Source organism: Filicampus tigris, chromosome 18, assembly GCF_054856515.1.
Source record: "Filicampus tigris isolate MCC_2025a chromosome 18, RoL_Ftig_1.0, whole genome shotgun sequence".
NCBI classification, from domain to species: Eukaryota; Metazoa; Chordata; class Actinopteri; order Syngnathiformes; family Syngnathidae; genus Filicampus; species Filicampus tigris.
The window spans coordinates 11131884-11149556 of record NC_141234.1 but is presented as its reverse complement, the minus strand read 5'-3'; the positions used below and the strand labels follow the sequence as shown (position 1 = coordinate 11149556).

Genomic DNA, 17673 nt, shown 5'->3' with positions numbered 1-17673 from the left:
GGTGTCCCCCGCCCAAAGACAGCTGGGATAGGCTCCAGCACGCCCGCGACCCTTGTGAGGATAAGCGGTATGGACAATGAATGAATGAATAAGTGTCACTGACTAAGAATGTGAATTACTGCATTTTTGGTCATGGTTAGACTTTTGGGCAAGCATATTTTTGTGCTTATTTTTGATGACCGATTGATATAATTTCAATGATATATTAATTTCTTTTAACTACAAACCATATCTGTAACTCTTCGTAATACTGTAATTCAAAAATATTAAAATACAGTGTAATTAAAGTGGAAGTTTTTTGTTTTTTTTTTATACAATATCTTCTTTGTGCCTCCACTCGTCTAAACAATGCATTCTGATTAATATTGTGTAATATGAGTTAAGCAGCAAAATCCACCAATTTTTATCTAACTCAGGGGGCGGCCATTTTGTCACTTCTGTCGACTGACAAAGACATCACAGTTGCTGAGGGCTCAGGTAACGACCAATCACGGCTCACCTGTTTTCTGAAGCTGAACCATGATTGCTTGACAAAATGGCCGCCCACCCTGAGATGGACAAAAAAGGGTGGACTTTATTGCTTAACTCATATTCCACAAAGGTAATATTAATCAGAATTTGTGTTTAGACTAACGGGGCTACATAGAGCATAATATTGTCATGAAAATTTCGGGGTAGACTTCTGCTTGAAATTTATTGTAGTTTTGGGGTAAGACTAACTTTTTTTATGGCTTATTAATACATGTTTACCTCCAATTTTATGCTGACTGATTCATCTGTTAAATGTGATAAAAAGGACCAATGAATGAAGACATTTCCAAAGTGAAGATACTGGAAGAAATAGACATGACACATTGTCTCAACATAACTTTATTTCTCTCTCTCCTGAACTCATATACATTATAAAAGGAATTCCTACAAAGTACTCAAATAGTATTCATGACCGACCGTACAAATTATAAACTGACAGCTGGTGTTATTCTTGTAAGCTGGATAGGAAACTGCATATCCGAAAGATGTTTAAAAAAAAAATAAAAATGATATTGCAAAGATACTGCATTTTAAAACACTTTAAAATGTCCACATTGAAACATACGGAAGCATACTGCATTCTCGAAGAAAAAAAAAAAAGGTTTGGTTTTTTTCACAAAATAATATTCTGAAAAACAGAAAAAATAATATTCTGAAAAACAGAAAAAAACATTATTCAGAAAAATGGGGAAAAAATGATTCAGAAAAACGGGAAAAAAATGATTCAGAAAAACAGAATGCCATCTATGTGACTCAAAGACTCTCCCAGTGTCTTAAAACTTCAACTAAATATGTCGTCCATGTTTGCTTACGAGCTCGCTCTATCAATAAAGGAATGAACGTGTAACTTATTTGCTCTCGAATCACAGGGGAAAAATTTTTTTTTTTAAACTGAAAAAAATTATTCAGAATAAACAGGAAAAAAAATATTCAGAAAAGCAGAAAAAAATACTCATAAAAACAGAAAAAAAAAAATTCAGAAAAACAAAAAAAAAAGATTCCCAAAAACAGAAAAAAATGTAATAAAACAGGAAAAAAAATAAAATAAATAAAAAGCCCCCCCAAAAAAATTCACTCAGAAAAACAGGATTTTACATTTTTTTCTCATGTGAATGCAATATGCTTCGGTAAAAACAGAACATATCATGCGGTTCAAATCAAATGTTCCACTAACTCCCCTTTTCTATCGTTGGATGATTCATCGAGTGCATGACATTTTCAGTCGCTCAATTCACTTTGAGAAACATCTTTTCAGTCTGAACTATTCAACATATTTATGCTTTTAAGGCTCGTGATTAGATAGGAGCACCTGATTGGTCACATACTGACTGACATCATTTTAGTGACCCATTTTTTTCCCCCTCTGACTTCTTGAGCTTAACCACGATAATGTATTTCCCCCAGCGCGGTATTGCACAATCACCAGCGACAATAAGGTTGTGATAGTGTCATCTTAGTAAAGTGGGAATCTTTTATCCAGCTCATTATGTTGAATTGTTAGTTCAACATCCCCTCAGTTTTCACACCGTGCAAATTTAACTATCGTGTAACAAAAGAACAATCCAGCAGGTTTAGAAGTTCCAAGTTTTGTACAACAGCAAAAGTCAGTTACTTGTTGCAGATTGCGCAACTGAGCAGTTGATTTACAGTATTTCCTCAAATAGTGGCTTCCGTTGTAGTAAACACCATGCCCCATTAATTTCAAATAGATGCCTCTATTTTCTGCAGAAGATTTGTCAAATAAAAAAATAAAAAATGAAAAGGGTTCTGAAGTCACTTGATAAATGATTAACTTATAATGAGTAATGTCCAGAAATGTGATGATAATGAGATCTGTTGCTGTTATAAAATATAAAATGTTGCATTATCTGTCAATGTGCGTTGCTTCACCGTTTGTGTTCGAATACCATTAAGCTAAGTGGGCTTTAAGGCAAAGTGTTGTTGTGTTAAATTCCTAATGTGGAACTCTCATTGTTTATTTCGACAGTAAATATCAACAGGGGGAGGCAAGACACTGTTTTTTTTTTTTTTTTAAATAATTGTTCGCTATCTGCCTCAGGACTCATAAATCAGGTCACCCATATCTCAAGGCACCACTGTAATATATATTTATTAAAGTACTGTACATTATTATTTTTATCATATTGTCACCCTGCGATGGTTAATGACCAGTCTGACCAATCCCTGTTTATTATGGGGGATCGGTTCCATATAGAGACCACATAAACACAGTTTTTAAAAAATATAGTTTTACCTTTCCTACCTGCATGCTTTAAAAATATTTAAACATATCAAAAGACACTTTTCAAACACATTGTAAATGTATTTCAAAGAGGGATAGACCGATTATCGGCCGGGTCGATTATCGGCAGGGTCGATTATCAGCGATCTTCTGCGTTTTGATGAATATCGGCATCGGCCTTTTTAAAATAAGGTGATATGGTAAAATATGATGGCCGATAATAAATCAATTTAAAACTGTGTTGGAATCAAAACAAAGATATGTGAAAGTTACATTTTCTGTCATTTTGAAATATTGGAGAACTTCATTTACTGTTGAAAACTATATGGAGCTATTTTTTTTTTTTTTTTAAGTGTTGTCATTTCACTTTTTAAGACATGCTGACAATCCTAGGTGCTCCCTGAACTTTTTGTTAGAATATGGTAACAAAGATGTATATTGTCAAAAATTATAGTAATAATAATAATAATAATAATAATAATAATTTCGCCCAAAAATAGCTACATTATGCAAATCTGAAACATTGTTCAATAAACATGATTAAAGACGTTTCAACACAGTTAAGAATTATTTATTTATTTATTTTTAGATTTTGATGCCAATATTTTCTTTTTTTACGAAAAATTAATATCGGCTCTAAATATCGGTTATCGGCCGCCTGGACTACTAATAATCGATATCGGTCTCGGCCCCTGAAAAATACAAATCGGTCTATCTCTAATTTGAACACAAAACAAAACATGGAATGTACAGAAAATACTATACACACTGTAATGCCGTGTGAGATATGTAAGCCTTTAAGAGGCGGGGCTAGGTGGTTTGGCTTGTGACATTAGCGAGCCTGTGTGTGAGAGTCTGGGAGGAGCTGTGTGGCTGACAGCAGCTTCAGCATGAGTGTGCTTATGTTGTTGTTGAACATGAAATGATATTTTGTAGTAATCCTCCCCACCAATAACGCCCGAACTCTAACTCTGCACTCCACAGTGGAGTAAACGCCCTCAACCACCATATGAGGAAATACAGTATTTTCGTTCATCAGACGCTAAAATACATTCCTTTGATAGAATGACATGTAAATCTCTGGTCCGTGGTTTCACATATGGAGATGACACAAAATGACGTCCGTGTGTACTTTCTGCCTCTTCCCAATCATCGAAGGCAAATTGAGCCACAGTCTCCAAATAACTGCAGCAAATGAAGCTTTACAGGGAGACAAAATGTCCTCGATTTGTAGATCACACACGACGATTCCTATTTTGTCATTTGAGTCGAGTTGTTCGCAGCAAAGGGGACGCGAGATAGTAAAGAGGCGTTTCGCTAATTGTGTTTTATTGGAAATATCCGTTAAAGGAGTCGTTTTGTGACGCGCGCAAAGCTCTACCTTCACACGATGTACTGGTATACGTCTGCCTTGCCGTGATCGGGCGTCGCAAAGGGATTGAGCCAGGCCACTGAGAACGGGTGCCCGAACACCACCTTCATGTTCATCCATTTGGACTTTTTCAGCCATTTCCTCTCCTCCTTTTTCAGCTGCTCGATACCCTGTGAGTTAAAAAAAAGATGAATCAGTTATTTTTTTCCCCCCGGCCCCGATAAGGACCGAAACCCAACTGGAACTGGATATAAATGGCAGTGTAAGTACACAATATAAACGCTAAAAGGCATTTAAACTGCCAGACATTTTACATGAACGCTTTAAAAAAAAAAATTTGAAAAAAAATATAAATAAAGTTCCTGGGATTGAATGTTTGGACTGTGAAAAGACAGATAAAAACGTTTTTGGCAGTGAATGACTTCAAATGATTTATCATCAGTCGTATCAGATCTCCGTGGATGAAACAGATTTCAAATCGAACAATTTGTAAATGCCTTGCGACGCTGGTGAAGTTGTTCCCGTGCAATTTTGGCGAATGCTCACCGTTTCGTCGCTACAGATGGAGTGCACCTGTGTCCCGAACATGACCGCCGTGAAGATTAAGAACAGAAGCCCCTCGAAGCACAGGAGGATGAGGAGGATGACGGTTGCGGGTGCGGAGAAAGCGCTGCACTCTGACGAAGGGGGGGAAGGGAAATTGCCGTTGCGATATGGACTATTTCTTGACACGTTATTTTCAAATATAAGCGCAGTGGACTCTTTTCTTTTTTTTTTTTTTTTTTGGGTGAGATACTGCACATTGATCTCAGTGGAAAGTGCTGATCGAGCATTTGGGAATAAAGTGCTCACTTACTTGACCAATCTTCTTCTAAGCAGATAACAAAATGGAACCCCACCATGGCAAGCGCGTGGAAGGATATTAACGCGATGTACATCTACATACAAAAACACACGAGAGACATATTTGTCGTGAGTTGTTTTCCGTTGCCCGCCGCTTAAATGCTGATGTGTATGATATGATTTGGAGAGGCTTACCGTGAAAAGCACAAAGTACTTCTGATTGTTCTCCCCGACACAATTGTTGACCCAAGGACAGTGGTGGTCCATCTTTTTGATACAGCGTTTGCACACGCTGCACACACAGGAATAAGAAACGGGAACTCATAAGGACCTTGGCGTGCATTTGTTGCACTTCATAAAGCCGGTTTATATTTTTACATTCTATTTTATTCTGTTTGTTTATTAAAAACCACACACACAAAAAAAAATGCTGGTGGCTTTTGGGAGGGCTGGAATGGATGAGTGGCATTTCAATTCATTTCAATGGGGAAAACTGATTTGACAATGCCAAATGCCTTATTTGGATTCAACATAAAGATCGGAGAATATATTCTGTCGAGAGGCTGAAGGGGAAAAATTGATTAATCGTCGCACCTCGACACGTGATTAAAACTGCACATCAGGCAGGGGGGGGGGGGGGGGCTGGAAGGACTACTAATGAGGACAGCGGTCCCTTGAGAGGAAGTCACACCAGGCGTTTTTTTTTTTTCTGGCAGGTTTGCACTTTGCACACAGCTGTAGTTTATTACACGTTGATCCCGCGCGTGCCGGCCGGTGTACCTGCAGTGGTGGGCTCTGTCGGGCTTGATACTGCAGCATTTGGGACACTTGTAGACCACCTGTCCTGGTTTGAGCTGGAGGCTTTCAATGAATTCTTTGGTCGCGTTTCCTTTTGGCACAGCGCCCTGGAGACCCAAAAAAAAAAAAAGAATCATATTTTTTAATAGGGCTGAACAATTTGGGGAAATAATCAAATGGCAGTTGTTTTTCCTCAATATCGCGATTGCGATTTAATATACGCTTATTTTTTTCAAGGCACTTGTCTGTATTTGCATTATTTGGGGAAATTGACATTTTTATGACAGAACGTTCACAGTGATTATTGGTGGGGGGTTTTTGCGGCATTTTATTTGTTTAGATATGTGTCATAACATAACATAAGATAAGATAGGATGTAGGAAACATCAAACATAGTAGAGTCCCCACAAAGACATTCTATTTGATACGAATGGCGGCCGTCAACTAACCGGGTCCGTGCACATGGCCCTGGCGTGCGAGGCAAGGGCGAGGAAGGCCAAGCTGTTGAAGAGCACCCCGTTGAAGAGGCTGTAGGCCACGTTCTTGGCGGGCCACAACATCACGAATACCACCACGAACTCCGCGTAGAAGACCAGAAACCAGGTGATGACGGCGCACACGATTCCACAGCCGTCGCGGATGAACCACATGGTGTCGGAGGCGCCGCGGGGCGGGGGAGGGGCGCAGTGTTCAGGCCTCAGGTAGCCAGCCTGACGCTCGATGTCCCTGGTGCGGTGAGCCGAGCTCTTCATTCTACAGCAGTCGCGGCTTGAACCGCATGCTGAAAGGCAAAATTCAGGGAGAAGTAATCATTCATTTTTGCTGAATCAAATCATCTTATGAGCCATTTATTTTTAAGGGTAATGTAAGATTGAGTATGAAATGATATTAGACTGTTTTGAGAACATTTTTGTACACTTTTAACTATTATTGTGATTGCACTACTCATATTTGTTCTGCTTTTTGCAGCTATTTTGCTATCCTTCATCAAATTACTGCACACAGGGAGGGGGGAATCAGATATAGGCATTATGTAGGAAATAGTCACTTGGACCCGCAGTGTAGATCCAGCCTGTAAGACAATAGGAGTTCCTGGAAAAGAAAGTACAGTACAGTAAACTAATTCGAAGCTTTTCATTAATGTTATGTTTGCAAACTGGAGAGTGCAGTTACAATAGAGATGGGCACTGGACCAGTACAAACTAGCGGTGGTTATCCTTAAATCCTAAAGGTTTGGTTTTATTGTGTACATAAGGCCTACGACAGACGGATGAATAAATAAGTGCCTAATGTCTATTTGTTATAGTGTGTCGTAAAAGACATTGACAAACTGAGATGCAAACACTGTAAAGTGGCAATACCTGTACAACTGTCCTAATGCTGTTGTGCACTCACAGCCAACAGGTCAATGTAACAGTTTCATTGTACCTTATCATTTATTCGACGAGATGAATGTGAAAATCCAATGCACGTCTACAAAAACACGTTCGTGGAACACCTATTACTTCAAATCTGACGTTTTGTCATTTTTTCCTTCCTTGTATTTCAGCGCTTCAGCTTTTACGTTGTCCTTGAATTGGGCTACTCTTCAGACAAATTCGTTCCCTTCTGACCTCTGAGGTGATAATAGGATATGCTGAATTTATAAATACATATCATTAGACACTAATATTGTAATTATGCTTGGTTTTGATAGAAAACACGAATGAACGCTGGGTTGCGGGAGCAAAAGGCACATAAATGCAGCACACTAATTTTACATTTCTTAAAACATCATTTCAGCTCTATTTATCAACTTACCTCACTCTTTCTTGGCGCTACGGCTAAAATATCACTCTTTTGAAGTTAAATCACGTAAAATAACGTGAAAAGCGTCTCCTCCACCGCTCCCCACAGTTAGCGCAGAGCCAGCTAACGTCACTGGTCTTCGGGCAGTGGCTGTCCACACAGATCCGGTCACACTTTCGGTCGGAGTTTCAATGCGATGTTCATGAACTTGTTCATGAAGTCAAAGAGGGGAACCGCGCATTTCAACAGTCGATTTCTTAGCTAACTCGGTACTTCCTCCCCTGTCGAGTCCAGAATCCTCCCCGGTTCTTGGGACAATAAAACAGGGCCAACCAGGAAGTATGTGATACTGATGGGAGTCATGTGGAAATATCTATAACTTTACCCTCAAGTTTGTCTGTCAGGTTCAATTTCACCCATAAACTGTGTACCTAAAATGTAATAAATAAATCTCTTTTAATTTGCTTTGTGAGGCGAATTAATTTTTAATATAGTACATAATGTTAGCACAAATACAGTTTTGTTATTTATTTAGCATTCAAAGCAAGAATATATTTAGATGACCATGGTTTGTTTCCGAACATATTCTTTTATTTGAACATATACATTTATTACATACAATACATTTAGCAATAACACAATCAAAAGTTACCGCGGGATGTCTAAGACTGTTTCTTTCGTCCGCCAGACGTTAACAGACTGTCCGGGACGTCCGGGTCAACCAAGTAAGCGTTCCCTACACTAGTCTGCTTTTGATTACGTAAAATCTCTGCGACGCACACACGATTGCACAATGGCAACAGTGCAAGTTAGTGAAGCTGAGAAGGTGTATATTTTACATGGGATTAGGGTAAGTGTCGATAACGCGAAGACTTTTGAATGAATTTAGTACTTGCTAAGTAATATGTCCCCATGTTACAACGATCAGGATGATCTGCGAGTGGATGGAAGGGGCTGTGAAGACTACAGACACATGGAGATTGAGACTGACGTGGTGTCCAATACTGACGGATCGGCCAAAGTTTCTCTAGTAATGTTGTCTTAATGTTTGCTCTTATCGTTTGCATACTATACTGGAGGGCATCTGAATGCTTGTCATGCTTGGCAGATTGCATTTATTTCCCAGGATGAATACAGGCTTGACAAAATTCTATTCATGTTTGCAGGGCCACACAGCAGTTCTAGTGGGAATTAAGGCTGAAATTGGAAAACCAAGGCCCATGACTCCAAATGAAGGCTATTTAGAGTTCTTTGTTGATTGGTAAGTTGGACGTGTCTGCAAGTGTGACGATACTGGATGACATTCACCACCTAAATCATCTGACATTCTTGGTCATTTGATTATACTCATTGGACACTCAATCAAATATTCTACTTTATGTTTTGGTAGACACTGTCGGGTAGTTATTCATATAACTGCGCATTTCTTATTGTGTGTGTCGTTTGCAACTGTGCTCACCAGTTCAGCCAATGCAACCCCAGAGTTTGAGGGGCGAGGAGGGGAGGAGCTCGGGACGGAGCTGAGCAACACACTGTACAAAGTCTTCAATAATAAGCAAAGCGTGGACCTGAAGACGCTGTGTATCAGTAAGGGAGAGCACTGCTGGGTGCTCTATGTGGATGTACTGGTGAGAGAATCGCATGTTTTTCTTTGCGTCCTTAAACTAGCAAATATTTGAGTGCTAACACACTGATTTATGTTCCGCAGCTCCTGCAATGTGATGGAAACCTGTATGATGCCATGTCAGTAGCTATCAAGGCAGCTCTCTTTAGCACCAAGTAAGAACTGTATCAACTGTTTATTTATTCATATCCATTGCTATCAGCAACCATTGTATATAGGGATGCATATAAGTGATGTGTAGGTGTCTATTTGCACTAAAAATATACAAATGGGACCACATTTAAGTGGGTCACACTGTCACTGCCCCTTTTTGTCATAGGTCCGCCGTAAAGGTCTATTCAAATGTCTTTTCAGTCAGGCCACAAGAGGGCACCCTATCCCATGTGACAGCAGGTCACAGTTTACTATGGAACATAATACTGACTATTTATTATGTGCAATTGGCCGTAACCTTGCTCAGTTTTAATCAGTCAAATTACATTTCGATTCCATGACAAAAAGCCAAGATGCAGGATACATACACACGGTTGCTTACAGCCATGTATTTGGAGTTATTGATTTGCTTGTCCGTATTCTTGAATGTATTAACCAGTGCTTTTTCTGACAGAATCCCCAAAGTGCACATTTCAAATGATGAAGAAGGAGGGAAGGAAATTCAGCTGTCAGATGACCCCTATGACTGCATGAGGCTCAATGTGGAGAATGTTCCCTGTATAGTGACATTGTGCAAGGCAAGCTCACTCAATTAGACTTAAGTCAATAGATTATTACTACTAATGCAGAAGATTGATTTTTCAGCATTGTTTTTCTTGTTGTGGGGCGTTAGGTGGGCCACAGGCATGTGGTGGACGCCACTCTGCAAGAGAAGGCGTGCTCCGTGGCGAGCCTCATCATCTCCGTCACACACAAGGGAACGGTCACCTGCGTGAGGAAGATGGGCGGAGGTAGCCTGGACCCTGAGAGCATCTTTGAAATGACAGAAGTGAGTCATCACCGCTTGCCTCAACTTGTACAGTGCAGCGAAAATGTGGCAACCACTAAAGCAAGCTGAAAGTTTCATTTATTAAACATATATTAAACATATCTAAACTTATTAAAACACAAGCTACAGCTAGTCACTCGCATGATTTCGTGTGGCGGTTTTACACTGAGCAAAAGTATGCTAGCCTAATGCTAACATATAATGCAAAACGTCATAGATGGGCTAATCGAAATTAGCATCGATCTTTGGGCAATTGTAAATCTTCAAACAACTGCCACAAGTGTTGTAAAATAGCATCTAAACAATTGTGATACATTATGGTTGCTGTAGTAGTGCAAGCAAAACTTTAACAAATATTGAAAAGCGGCTTTTTGATTCTCCAGACAGGTAAACGTGTCGGAAAAGCCCTCCACATGCCTCTCATGAAGCTGCTGCAGCAGGAGGAGAGTTTAGGAACAACGAGACAGAGAATGGGCTTTCTTGGTTAGAGTATACAATGCAGTACTATGTATATATAATCATGTACCTTTTTTTTTTTAATAAAAACTTCAAATTTATACAGACGACTTGTCTTTATTCGTGGCGAAATGGAAATGTGTTGTAGTAGAGTACGGTGACAAAAGGAATGTTTTTAAATCTGCTCAGTTAAACATACGGAGAAGAAAATACATCATAGAGGTTAGCAAAACAACGTTAAAATTGAACCAATTATTCAACAAGCATCTATGACTTTTTTCACCAATGCTCATAACAACAAATGAGAAGAAAACTAAACAGAAACCATGACCACCAGATGCTTTGGGATTTCTTTTTATATGGAATGTTCAAGCCATATAATATTGATTCGAGTGGAAAAGGTCTGTCTTCTCCAAAAGAAATATGGCCTGCTGGCCGGTTGACTCAAAGTCGTGAACGTGCTTTTCAATGTATTAAGTGGACAAACATGAGGCCAGGAATCCTTTATGGGGCAGTTATGTATTTTTTGAAACCTGTTAATTGATTACTGATTACCACTTATTATTGGAAATATTTTTTGGGGGGGGTTGACTTCCTCTTTAAATACAAATTCTCAATCAACCAGGAAACTTACTAGTGCATTCATGGATACAAGTTGACCTAAGCGTCACCTGTCCAAAGAATGTAGTAGCGGAACAGGGAAGTTTTTTTTGTTGTTGTTTTTTTTTAGATGTTTTCATGTTGTTTTGATCATATATTTTAAGATAGTAAAAATCATCTGATTGCATAACATGGTTGAGGAAAATTCTAGAATCCCTGCACCTTCTTGCTTTTGCCACGTGTCTAAGGCTGAGGGTTTGAGTAAAGAGAGACCAGATGGGAAGAAATCATTCCAGACGTCTGTTCCAAAGTTTCAAGGCAGACAGTTCCAAAGCAAACTCCTGTTACCGGGCTGCAAAATTTTGGAAACCAATTTGTGGATTTGTCACTTTTTGGCATGTAAACGAGTTTCCAGTTTCACAGTTTCCAGTGATTTCTCACAAATATTAAAGTGCATCATCATTAGCTTCATTATCCAATTTGAAAGAGAAGCAAAGCATTTGGCAAACATTCAGGAAAAAAATATCCCTTTTTTTTTCACCCAGGCTATTTAACTCAAAATCAGTCTATTTTTTTTTTCAGTGTACTATAAAAACCGCACATGGTTATGTCATCAATACTGAGTGAGGAAGGTTTACACCATCTCATAATTTTTCACATGCACACACACAAGAGAGAGAATGGGAGGGTTCAGAGGCGGAAGATAAATAGCGAGGCTCGGCGATGGCCCATCCTCAGTCCAACAAAGTCTAGCTATGGAGTGCAAAGGTGTGTGCGTGCTGATGCTCGTCCTGATGCTGGTCAACTGCTCACTCCAGCAGGCTCCACCAAAGAAGAAGCCTGCACGAAAAGGTACTTCGCACCCAAAAAAAAACAAAAACAAAAGATTGTCATATGTGATGAATTTGAGTAATCATCACTGACTGTATATGATCACGTGACTTAACTCTTTTTTGGGGGGAATTAGACAATAATGCTGCCCTTGAGGATCTACAGAGACAGATTAACGACATTGTGCAGGACCTCAACCTTCTCAAGGAACAACAGGCCTTGCAGAGAGGTAAAAATGATCATATGGAGGACACGTGTGGTACTAAAACTGTTAGAAAATAACATCAATTGAGTGAATATGAGAGAAACCGTTTTTGGGTCCAAACTGGGGGGTTCACATGGACGAGAGATTTATACAGGAAAATCATGACTACTGCAGGACTACTCCAATAATAACTCTTTGAAGGCTAGAAGCCATATTTGGTTCCAAATTTGCAGACGTGAATATGATGCAATAGTACTGTGTTTTCTCCCAACAAATATGCAGAGAATAATAATGAAATGCTGAAAAATCATGACACGTTTTCACCACTCAGTGACAAAATAGTTGTCTCATTCTATATGGGCCCCGTCATTGACTGGCAATCAGTCAAAAGAGGAAAAATAATAATAATGACAAAGTAATCGGCACTACAAGACTTCTGTAAGATTTTCCTATTGGATGTATTTCAATTATGTCTGGAGTTGAAGATCTAGAAGAAAAAATACACTAATTTACCTTTTTTATTTAAAAAAAATTGCATAATGGTAGACCAGTGATATTTAAAGTGTGGTACCACTAGTGGTGCACGAGCTCGCTCTAGTCATACGATAGAATCACATCCTCGGTAGAGTTCAGTTGTATTTAACTTTTTGTGTAATGCACTTGCATGTTGTCTTTAAGACCTGGTTGTTTTCGAACTTTCATTTAGGCAGCGGCGAGTCAGCTCAGCTGAGTCACCTTGAATAAGGCAAAAGTCAAATAAAAAAATAACAAAAATTGAATTAAAAAATCCAAATAATATGTGCATTTATTCTTAGAAGAGCAGGATAAATGATACACTGTTAATGATGAGTCAAATGAATTTGTTTATCTCTGGCATCTCATTTTATGACGCAACTTCCAATTTAGGGCGCAAAGACCGTAGACTTGCTAAAAGTTTGACATATGCAATGCAAAAGATATTGCTGAACTGATTTTGTTACTTCTTAATTTAGGTCCAATTACAAAATATTGCTAATTAAATCCCTGCATCTATGTAGTGTGTTTGAAGGGCACAAAGATGAATGGCAAGTGTATCTTGGCCGACCCAGTGAAGAAGTCATATCACTCAGCCAGCGAGGACTGCAACGCTCTGGGCGGCGTCCTGAGCGCCCCGACATCCGCCGACGAGAACGACCTGTTGACAGACTACCTTCGCCTCAGCGTGGGCAGGGACGAGCAGGTGTGGCTGGGCATCAACGACATGGTGACCGAGAACACTTGGGCCGACCAGAGCGGTGTCAGCATCCAGTTCAAGAACTGGGACACGTCCAACAGCCGCGCCCGTCAGCCAGATGGCGGCCAGTCGCAGAACTGTGCCGCGCTGTCGGTGGCCGGCAAAGGGAAGTGGTTTGACGAGAACTGCCGTGATGAGAAGGCCTCAGTCTGCCAGTTCAACGTTGTGTGATCATGTATATGCCAAAATCCATTTTAAAATCCAAAATAGCTGCTTTGTGTGTACTTCTGCTGCAATGCCACTTTACCTTCTTTTTAAAGAGGCTTTTTTTTTTTTTTTTTTAATGTCTGGTTCTGCAATTGGACTCATTCCGAATCTGATGTTTGCAGTCAGGTGCATGGCTATAATTTCTATTCTTTGTGTTCCAAGCAAAATACTAAAATCAGAAATATTAGCCTCATGTGATGTTATTTTAAAAATACCACTAGCAATACACATCAGCCACAACATTGGGTCTGACGAGACAAGCTGAAAAGTTACAACTATGTTAATGTGCCTGTCAAAACTGTACTATGCTGCATTCTGTATTTCACTGACAAGTCTCACATTGAGCCTGAAGAATATTCTTGTTTTGAACTTTTTTTTTTCCATCTTCCTTTTATATACACAAGTTAGCTAATGTCTGGCCTGATGTAAACTGAAACCTAAATAAACTATAAAAGCACACTGTCCATGTAACCTTGACTCAATTCCTGGTTACTTTCCAAAAGGTTTTTCCCTCCATCCGTTTTCTATACAATTTGTCCTCGTGAGGGACGTGCAGTTGGAGCTTATTCCAGCTGTGGCGGATCCTGGACTGGTCACCAGCCAATCACAGAGTGCATACAGACAAACATCCACTCACGTCACACTGACGTTCAAACACACACATGCATGTTTTTCAGATGTTTAGAAAGCCTGAGTACCTGGAGAAAAGTTAGTTCATGGGGCACACATGAAGGCCAGGGCTGGAATTCAAACACCACTATTTCAAACATCTGTGAGGTAAAGTTGCTAACCACGAATCAACTGTGCTGCCCTAAAAAGGGTTTTAAGATTTCATAATTATATGAATTGGTGGGAATAAACTATGTAAACTTGGACTACTGTCGCCGCCTCTTTGGAGCTGCTTCCCACTTCCCTTCCTTGTTTGTCATGGACCACGTTTCTGCGGTGGAAATAGTTTTCCCCATCCAGAATTGAAAACCTCAGTGTTGCTTCGGTCGGATGAAGGCAGTGTCGTTTTTTTTCCTCAAAATTTATTGTAAAAAAAAAAAAAAATGAATCATTAGCGGTAAATAAAAACAGACTAAAAACATTTAATTAAAAAAAAAAAAAAAAAAAAAAAATGAATTAAAAACCATGTAAAACATCATTTTCCTGCTCCAAAATCCCAACCACATGGGCAGAGACTGAAAAATATCAAAAGGAACACTCAAAAAATAAGTTCTCAGCTCCTCTTCAGGAAGCATTTGAAAATTCAGATAAAGCTCAAAGTGTTTCAATTCAATTCCCTGAGCGAGACCCAGGCACAGAAGTTCCCATCTCTGAGAAGTAACAGGAATCATCGTCGTCATCATCATCATCTTGCAGCTGAAGTCCTACAAGTACTCATCTGATGTCGGTGGTTCCGGTTCCATGTCGGCGCCGGACAGTCGGATGGTGTTCATCTCGCCCGTGTTTTTGAACGTGTAGAGTTCATTGTCCACCATTCGGCGGTCCTGGAAGCCCAGGCTGTCCTGCCGGTCGATGGGCGTGCGCGGGCGAGGCGGGATGAACGACTGGGACGGGTCCAGGAACGTATTGAAGTGGTCCACCTCGGGCTCCGGCTCGGGTTCGTTGATGACGGGCAGCTCCGAGGGCCCGGTGAACGTTTGGTAGGAGTCCAACTGCATTCCTTTGAAATGGTCTTGCATGCTGTCCGCGTAGCTGGAGTCCCCCAAGAGGTGACCGTACACCATGGTGTCGTCTATGGAGGCGTACACGTGGGACTCGTTGTCCGACCGCGCTTTGCTGAACTTTCTTTCCTTGGGACGGAACATATTCCCGCTGCCGATGTAGATGGACGCTTCCTTGTTCATGCGTTCTTTTTTCTTTTTCCTATTTGAGACCAAATACGATTTTCAAGTGAAATGCCATGAATTTGGGCCAGATTCCCTCAAAACACCGCCATTTTTTCATATGTTTTTTTTTTTTTTTAACAATAATATGTTCTATGCGCCACCACTAGCCTAAACACAGCATTATGATTAACTCATTCAGTACCAGACTTTTTCAGACCCTCTCTGAAATGACATAAATATGTCATTGGGATAGAATAGGTTAATATTGCATTTGTGGAATATGAGTTAAGCAGTAAAATTCACCCATTTTATCTATTTTTATCTATTTTAGGGGGCGGCCATTTTGCCACTTGCTATCGACTGAAAAAGACACCACAGTTGCTCAGAGCTCAGGTAACAACCAATCAAGGCTCAGCTTCAAAAAACAGGTGCGCTGTGATTGGTCGTTACCTGAGCCCTGAGCAATTGTGATGTAATTTTCAGACGACAGCAAGTGACAAAATGGCCGCCCCTTGAGACGGCTAAAAGAAGTATAATTATTCAAGAAAAAAATTATTTTGCTTCAGTTTGTCAAATTATTGCATACATAAGCTTTCAATGTTGATTTGAAATCAATTTACTGTATTTGGACTTTTTTTTTTGACAATTAGGCATCTCTGGGGGCATTTGCCGTGTTACAAAAAAAACACTAAAACTAATTCAAAACTAACAAAAGTTTGTAATCCCGCTATGAAAACGAATGTAAATAAACTGAATTTTAAAAAAGACTGAACTTCAGAAGGAAATGAAATAAATGAAAATCCCCCAAATATTTAAACCTCCGCTAAACATTCGTAAATGCATTTGTGCAAATGTATGCAAAAAGTGCAAAGATAACAGGATTTTTTAGTATGTACTCACCTTACAAAGAAGCAAACTACAGCTAAGATGATGAGGAGGAGAAGAAGGGCTCCCGCTATCCCAAGCAGGATGGCTAAGAGATCTGTGAAAGCAAAAGAAAATGTATTAATTCATTTTTTGAATTTATTTGTAGTCATAATGAGCCCAAGTGAACATTTTCTTACTGGTCTTTGGCTCTAAAACTATTTTGGTGACTGCCCCAAAGTTTCCTTCCTCTGGTATACAGTTGGACATGTTGAGATAGAAGCTCTGAGGCACCAATAGCTTGTCGTCCGTCTTCTCATCCTCCCGGCGGCTCAGGATCTCCTCCTCTGAGTCCAGCATCTTGACCTTGATGGCCGTGTGTCGGTCGTTGCATTTGGGCTGGCTGACGTTGACGAACCGGACCTGTGCCTTGTACCCGCTCGGCAAAGAGACGATCCAGGACACGGTGGACGCCGGCCTCATTCCTTTGGGCCAGTTGGGGGTGGCCAGCAGGGTTGGAGAGGACATATGTGGGCTGACTTGATAAATGATGGTCTCTGGAAAACAGCACAACCAAAAGAAATCAGGATGCCATTTTGTGTGCAAGTGCAACAGCGCACTCGTGTGGAAGGACTGTGAATGTGCATCATTTGACCATAATTGTGAAAATCACACTATTAAGACTTGTAGTCATAATAATAATAATAGAAATCTGAAAAAAATGAACTAGTGGACCTAGGGAGGTTCGGGACCAATTTGATAAAGGAAAAAAGGTTTTAACCAAGTCTAGCTGCAATTGATTATACTCCATCAACCAAAGTCTATTCATGACATTAAAATTAAATTACCTGGGATCTCTTTCGTGAAGGTGACATTAAGAAAAGGCCCTTTCGTTTTGCCGAAGTCTCGGGTCGTCGCCGTGACGGAGACGTTGGCGTGCACCTGGAGTTTCTGGATGTTCCCGTTGGAGCAGTAATCACCCACAGAGAAGCCTTGGCTCTCCTCCACATGTAAGGAGACGGAAGCGTTGCACTCCTGGCCTGGCACCGACTGCCGAAGACTTCCCGACGGAGACACTAGATCGATGGTGCGGTCCTGAGGGATGTTGAGGTGCCAGGTAAAGCTGTGGAGGGGCATCCGTAGACAGGAATCCAATGTAGGCACGGTGAGGAGGGTCTCGGAGCAGGTAGCCCCATTCTCACAAGCTGGGAAAGGGAAATAT

General features: G+C 40.3%; 4 protein-coding genes across 15 annotated transcripts in view; 2 read left to right on the top strand and 2 right to left on the bottom strand.

The window, feature by feature from the left end:
- Nucleotides 1–854: 854 nt before the first annotated feature.
- On the bottom strand, nucleotides 855–7913 carry LOC147132501 (palmitoyltransferase ZDHHC3-like). The gene is made up of 7 exons (XM_086015217.1): nucleotides 7587–7913; nucleotides 6236–6567; nucleotides 5769–5893; nucleotides 5184–5280; nucleotides 5002–5083; nucleotides 4692–4822; nucleotides 855–4315 (listed from the first exon to the last, which is right to left on the bottom strand). The coding sequence occupies exons 2-7, from the start codon at nucleotides 6536–6538 to the stop codon at nucleotides 4157–4159; spliced, it is 897 nt and encodes a 298-aa protein (XP_085871343.1). The 5' UTR covers nucleotides 6539–6567; nucleotides 7587–7913; the 3' UTR covers nucleotides 855–4156.
- Nucleotides 7914–8278: 365 nt separating this feature from the next.
- Nucleotides 8279–10737, top strand: exosc7 (exosome component 7). Its single transcript, XM_086014680.1, has 8 exons — nucleotides 8279–8424; nucleotides 8503–8604; nucleotides 8741–8835; nucleotides 9037–9202; nucleotides 9283–9353; nucleotides 9806–9929; nucleotides 10025–10180; nucleotides 10564–10737. The coding sequence occupies exons 1-8, from the start codon at nucleotides 8368–8370 to the stop codon at nucleotides 10666–10668; spliced, it is 876 nt and encodes a 291-aa protein (XP_085870806.1). The 5' UTR covers nucleotides 8279–8367; the 3' UTR covers nucleotides 10669–10737.
- A 1246-nt stretch (nucleotides 10738–11983) lies between these two features.
- On the top strand, nucleotides 11984–14223 carry LOC147132499 (tetranectin-like). The gene is made up of 3 exons (XM_086014690.1): nucleotides 11984–12088; nucleotides 12204–12296; nucleotides 13310–14223. Exons 1-3 carry the CDS (start codon nucleotides 11992–11994, stop codon nucleotides 13714–13716), a joined length of 597 nt encoding a protein of 198 aa, XP_085870816.1. The 5' UTR covers nucleotides 11984–11991; the 3' UTR covers nucleotides 13717–14223.
- Nucleotides 14224–14794: 571 nt separating this feature from the next.
- Nucleotides 14795–17673, bottom strand: part of cdcp1b (CUB domain containing protein 1b) — a 38124-nt gene continuing 35245 nt past the window's right edge. For all 12 annotated transcript variants that reach the window (XM_086013771.1, XM_086013769.1, XM_086013770.1 and 9 more), the window contains 4 exons: nucleotides 17300–17656; nucleotides 16652–17008; nucleotides 16488–16569; nucleotides 14795–15624 (listed from right to left, as the gene is read on the bottom strand). In XM_086013771.1, coding sequence (XP_085869897.1) covers nucleotides 15126–15624; nucleotides 16488–16569; nucleotides 16652–17008; nucleotides 17300–17656 — 1295 coding nt within the window. In that variant the 3' untranslated portion in view covers nucleotides 14795–15125. The remainder of the gene's footprint in view (nucleotides 15625–16487; nucleotides 16570–16651; nucleotides 17009–17299; nucleotides 17657–17673) is intronic.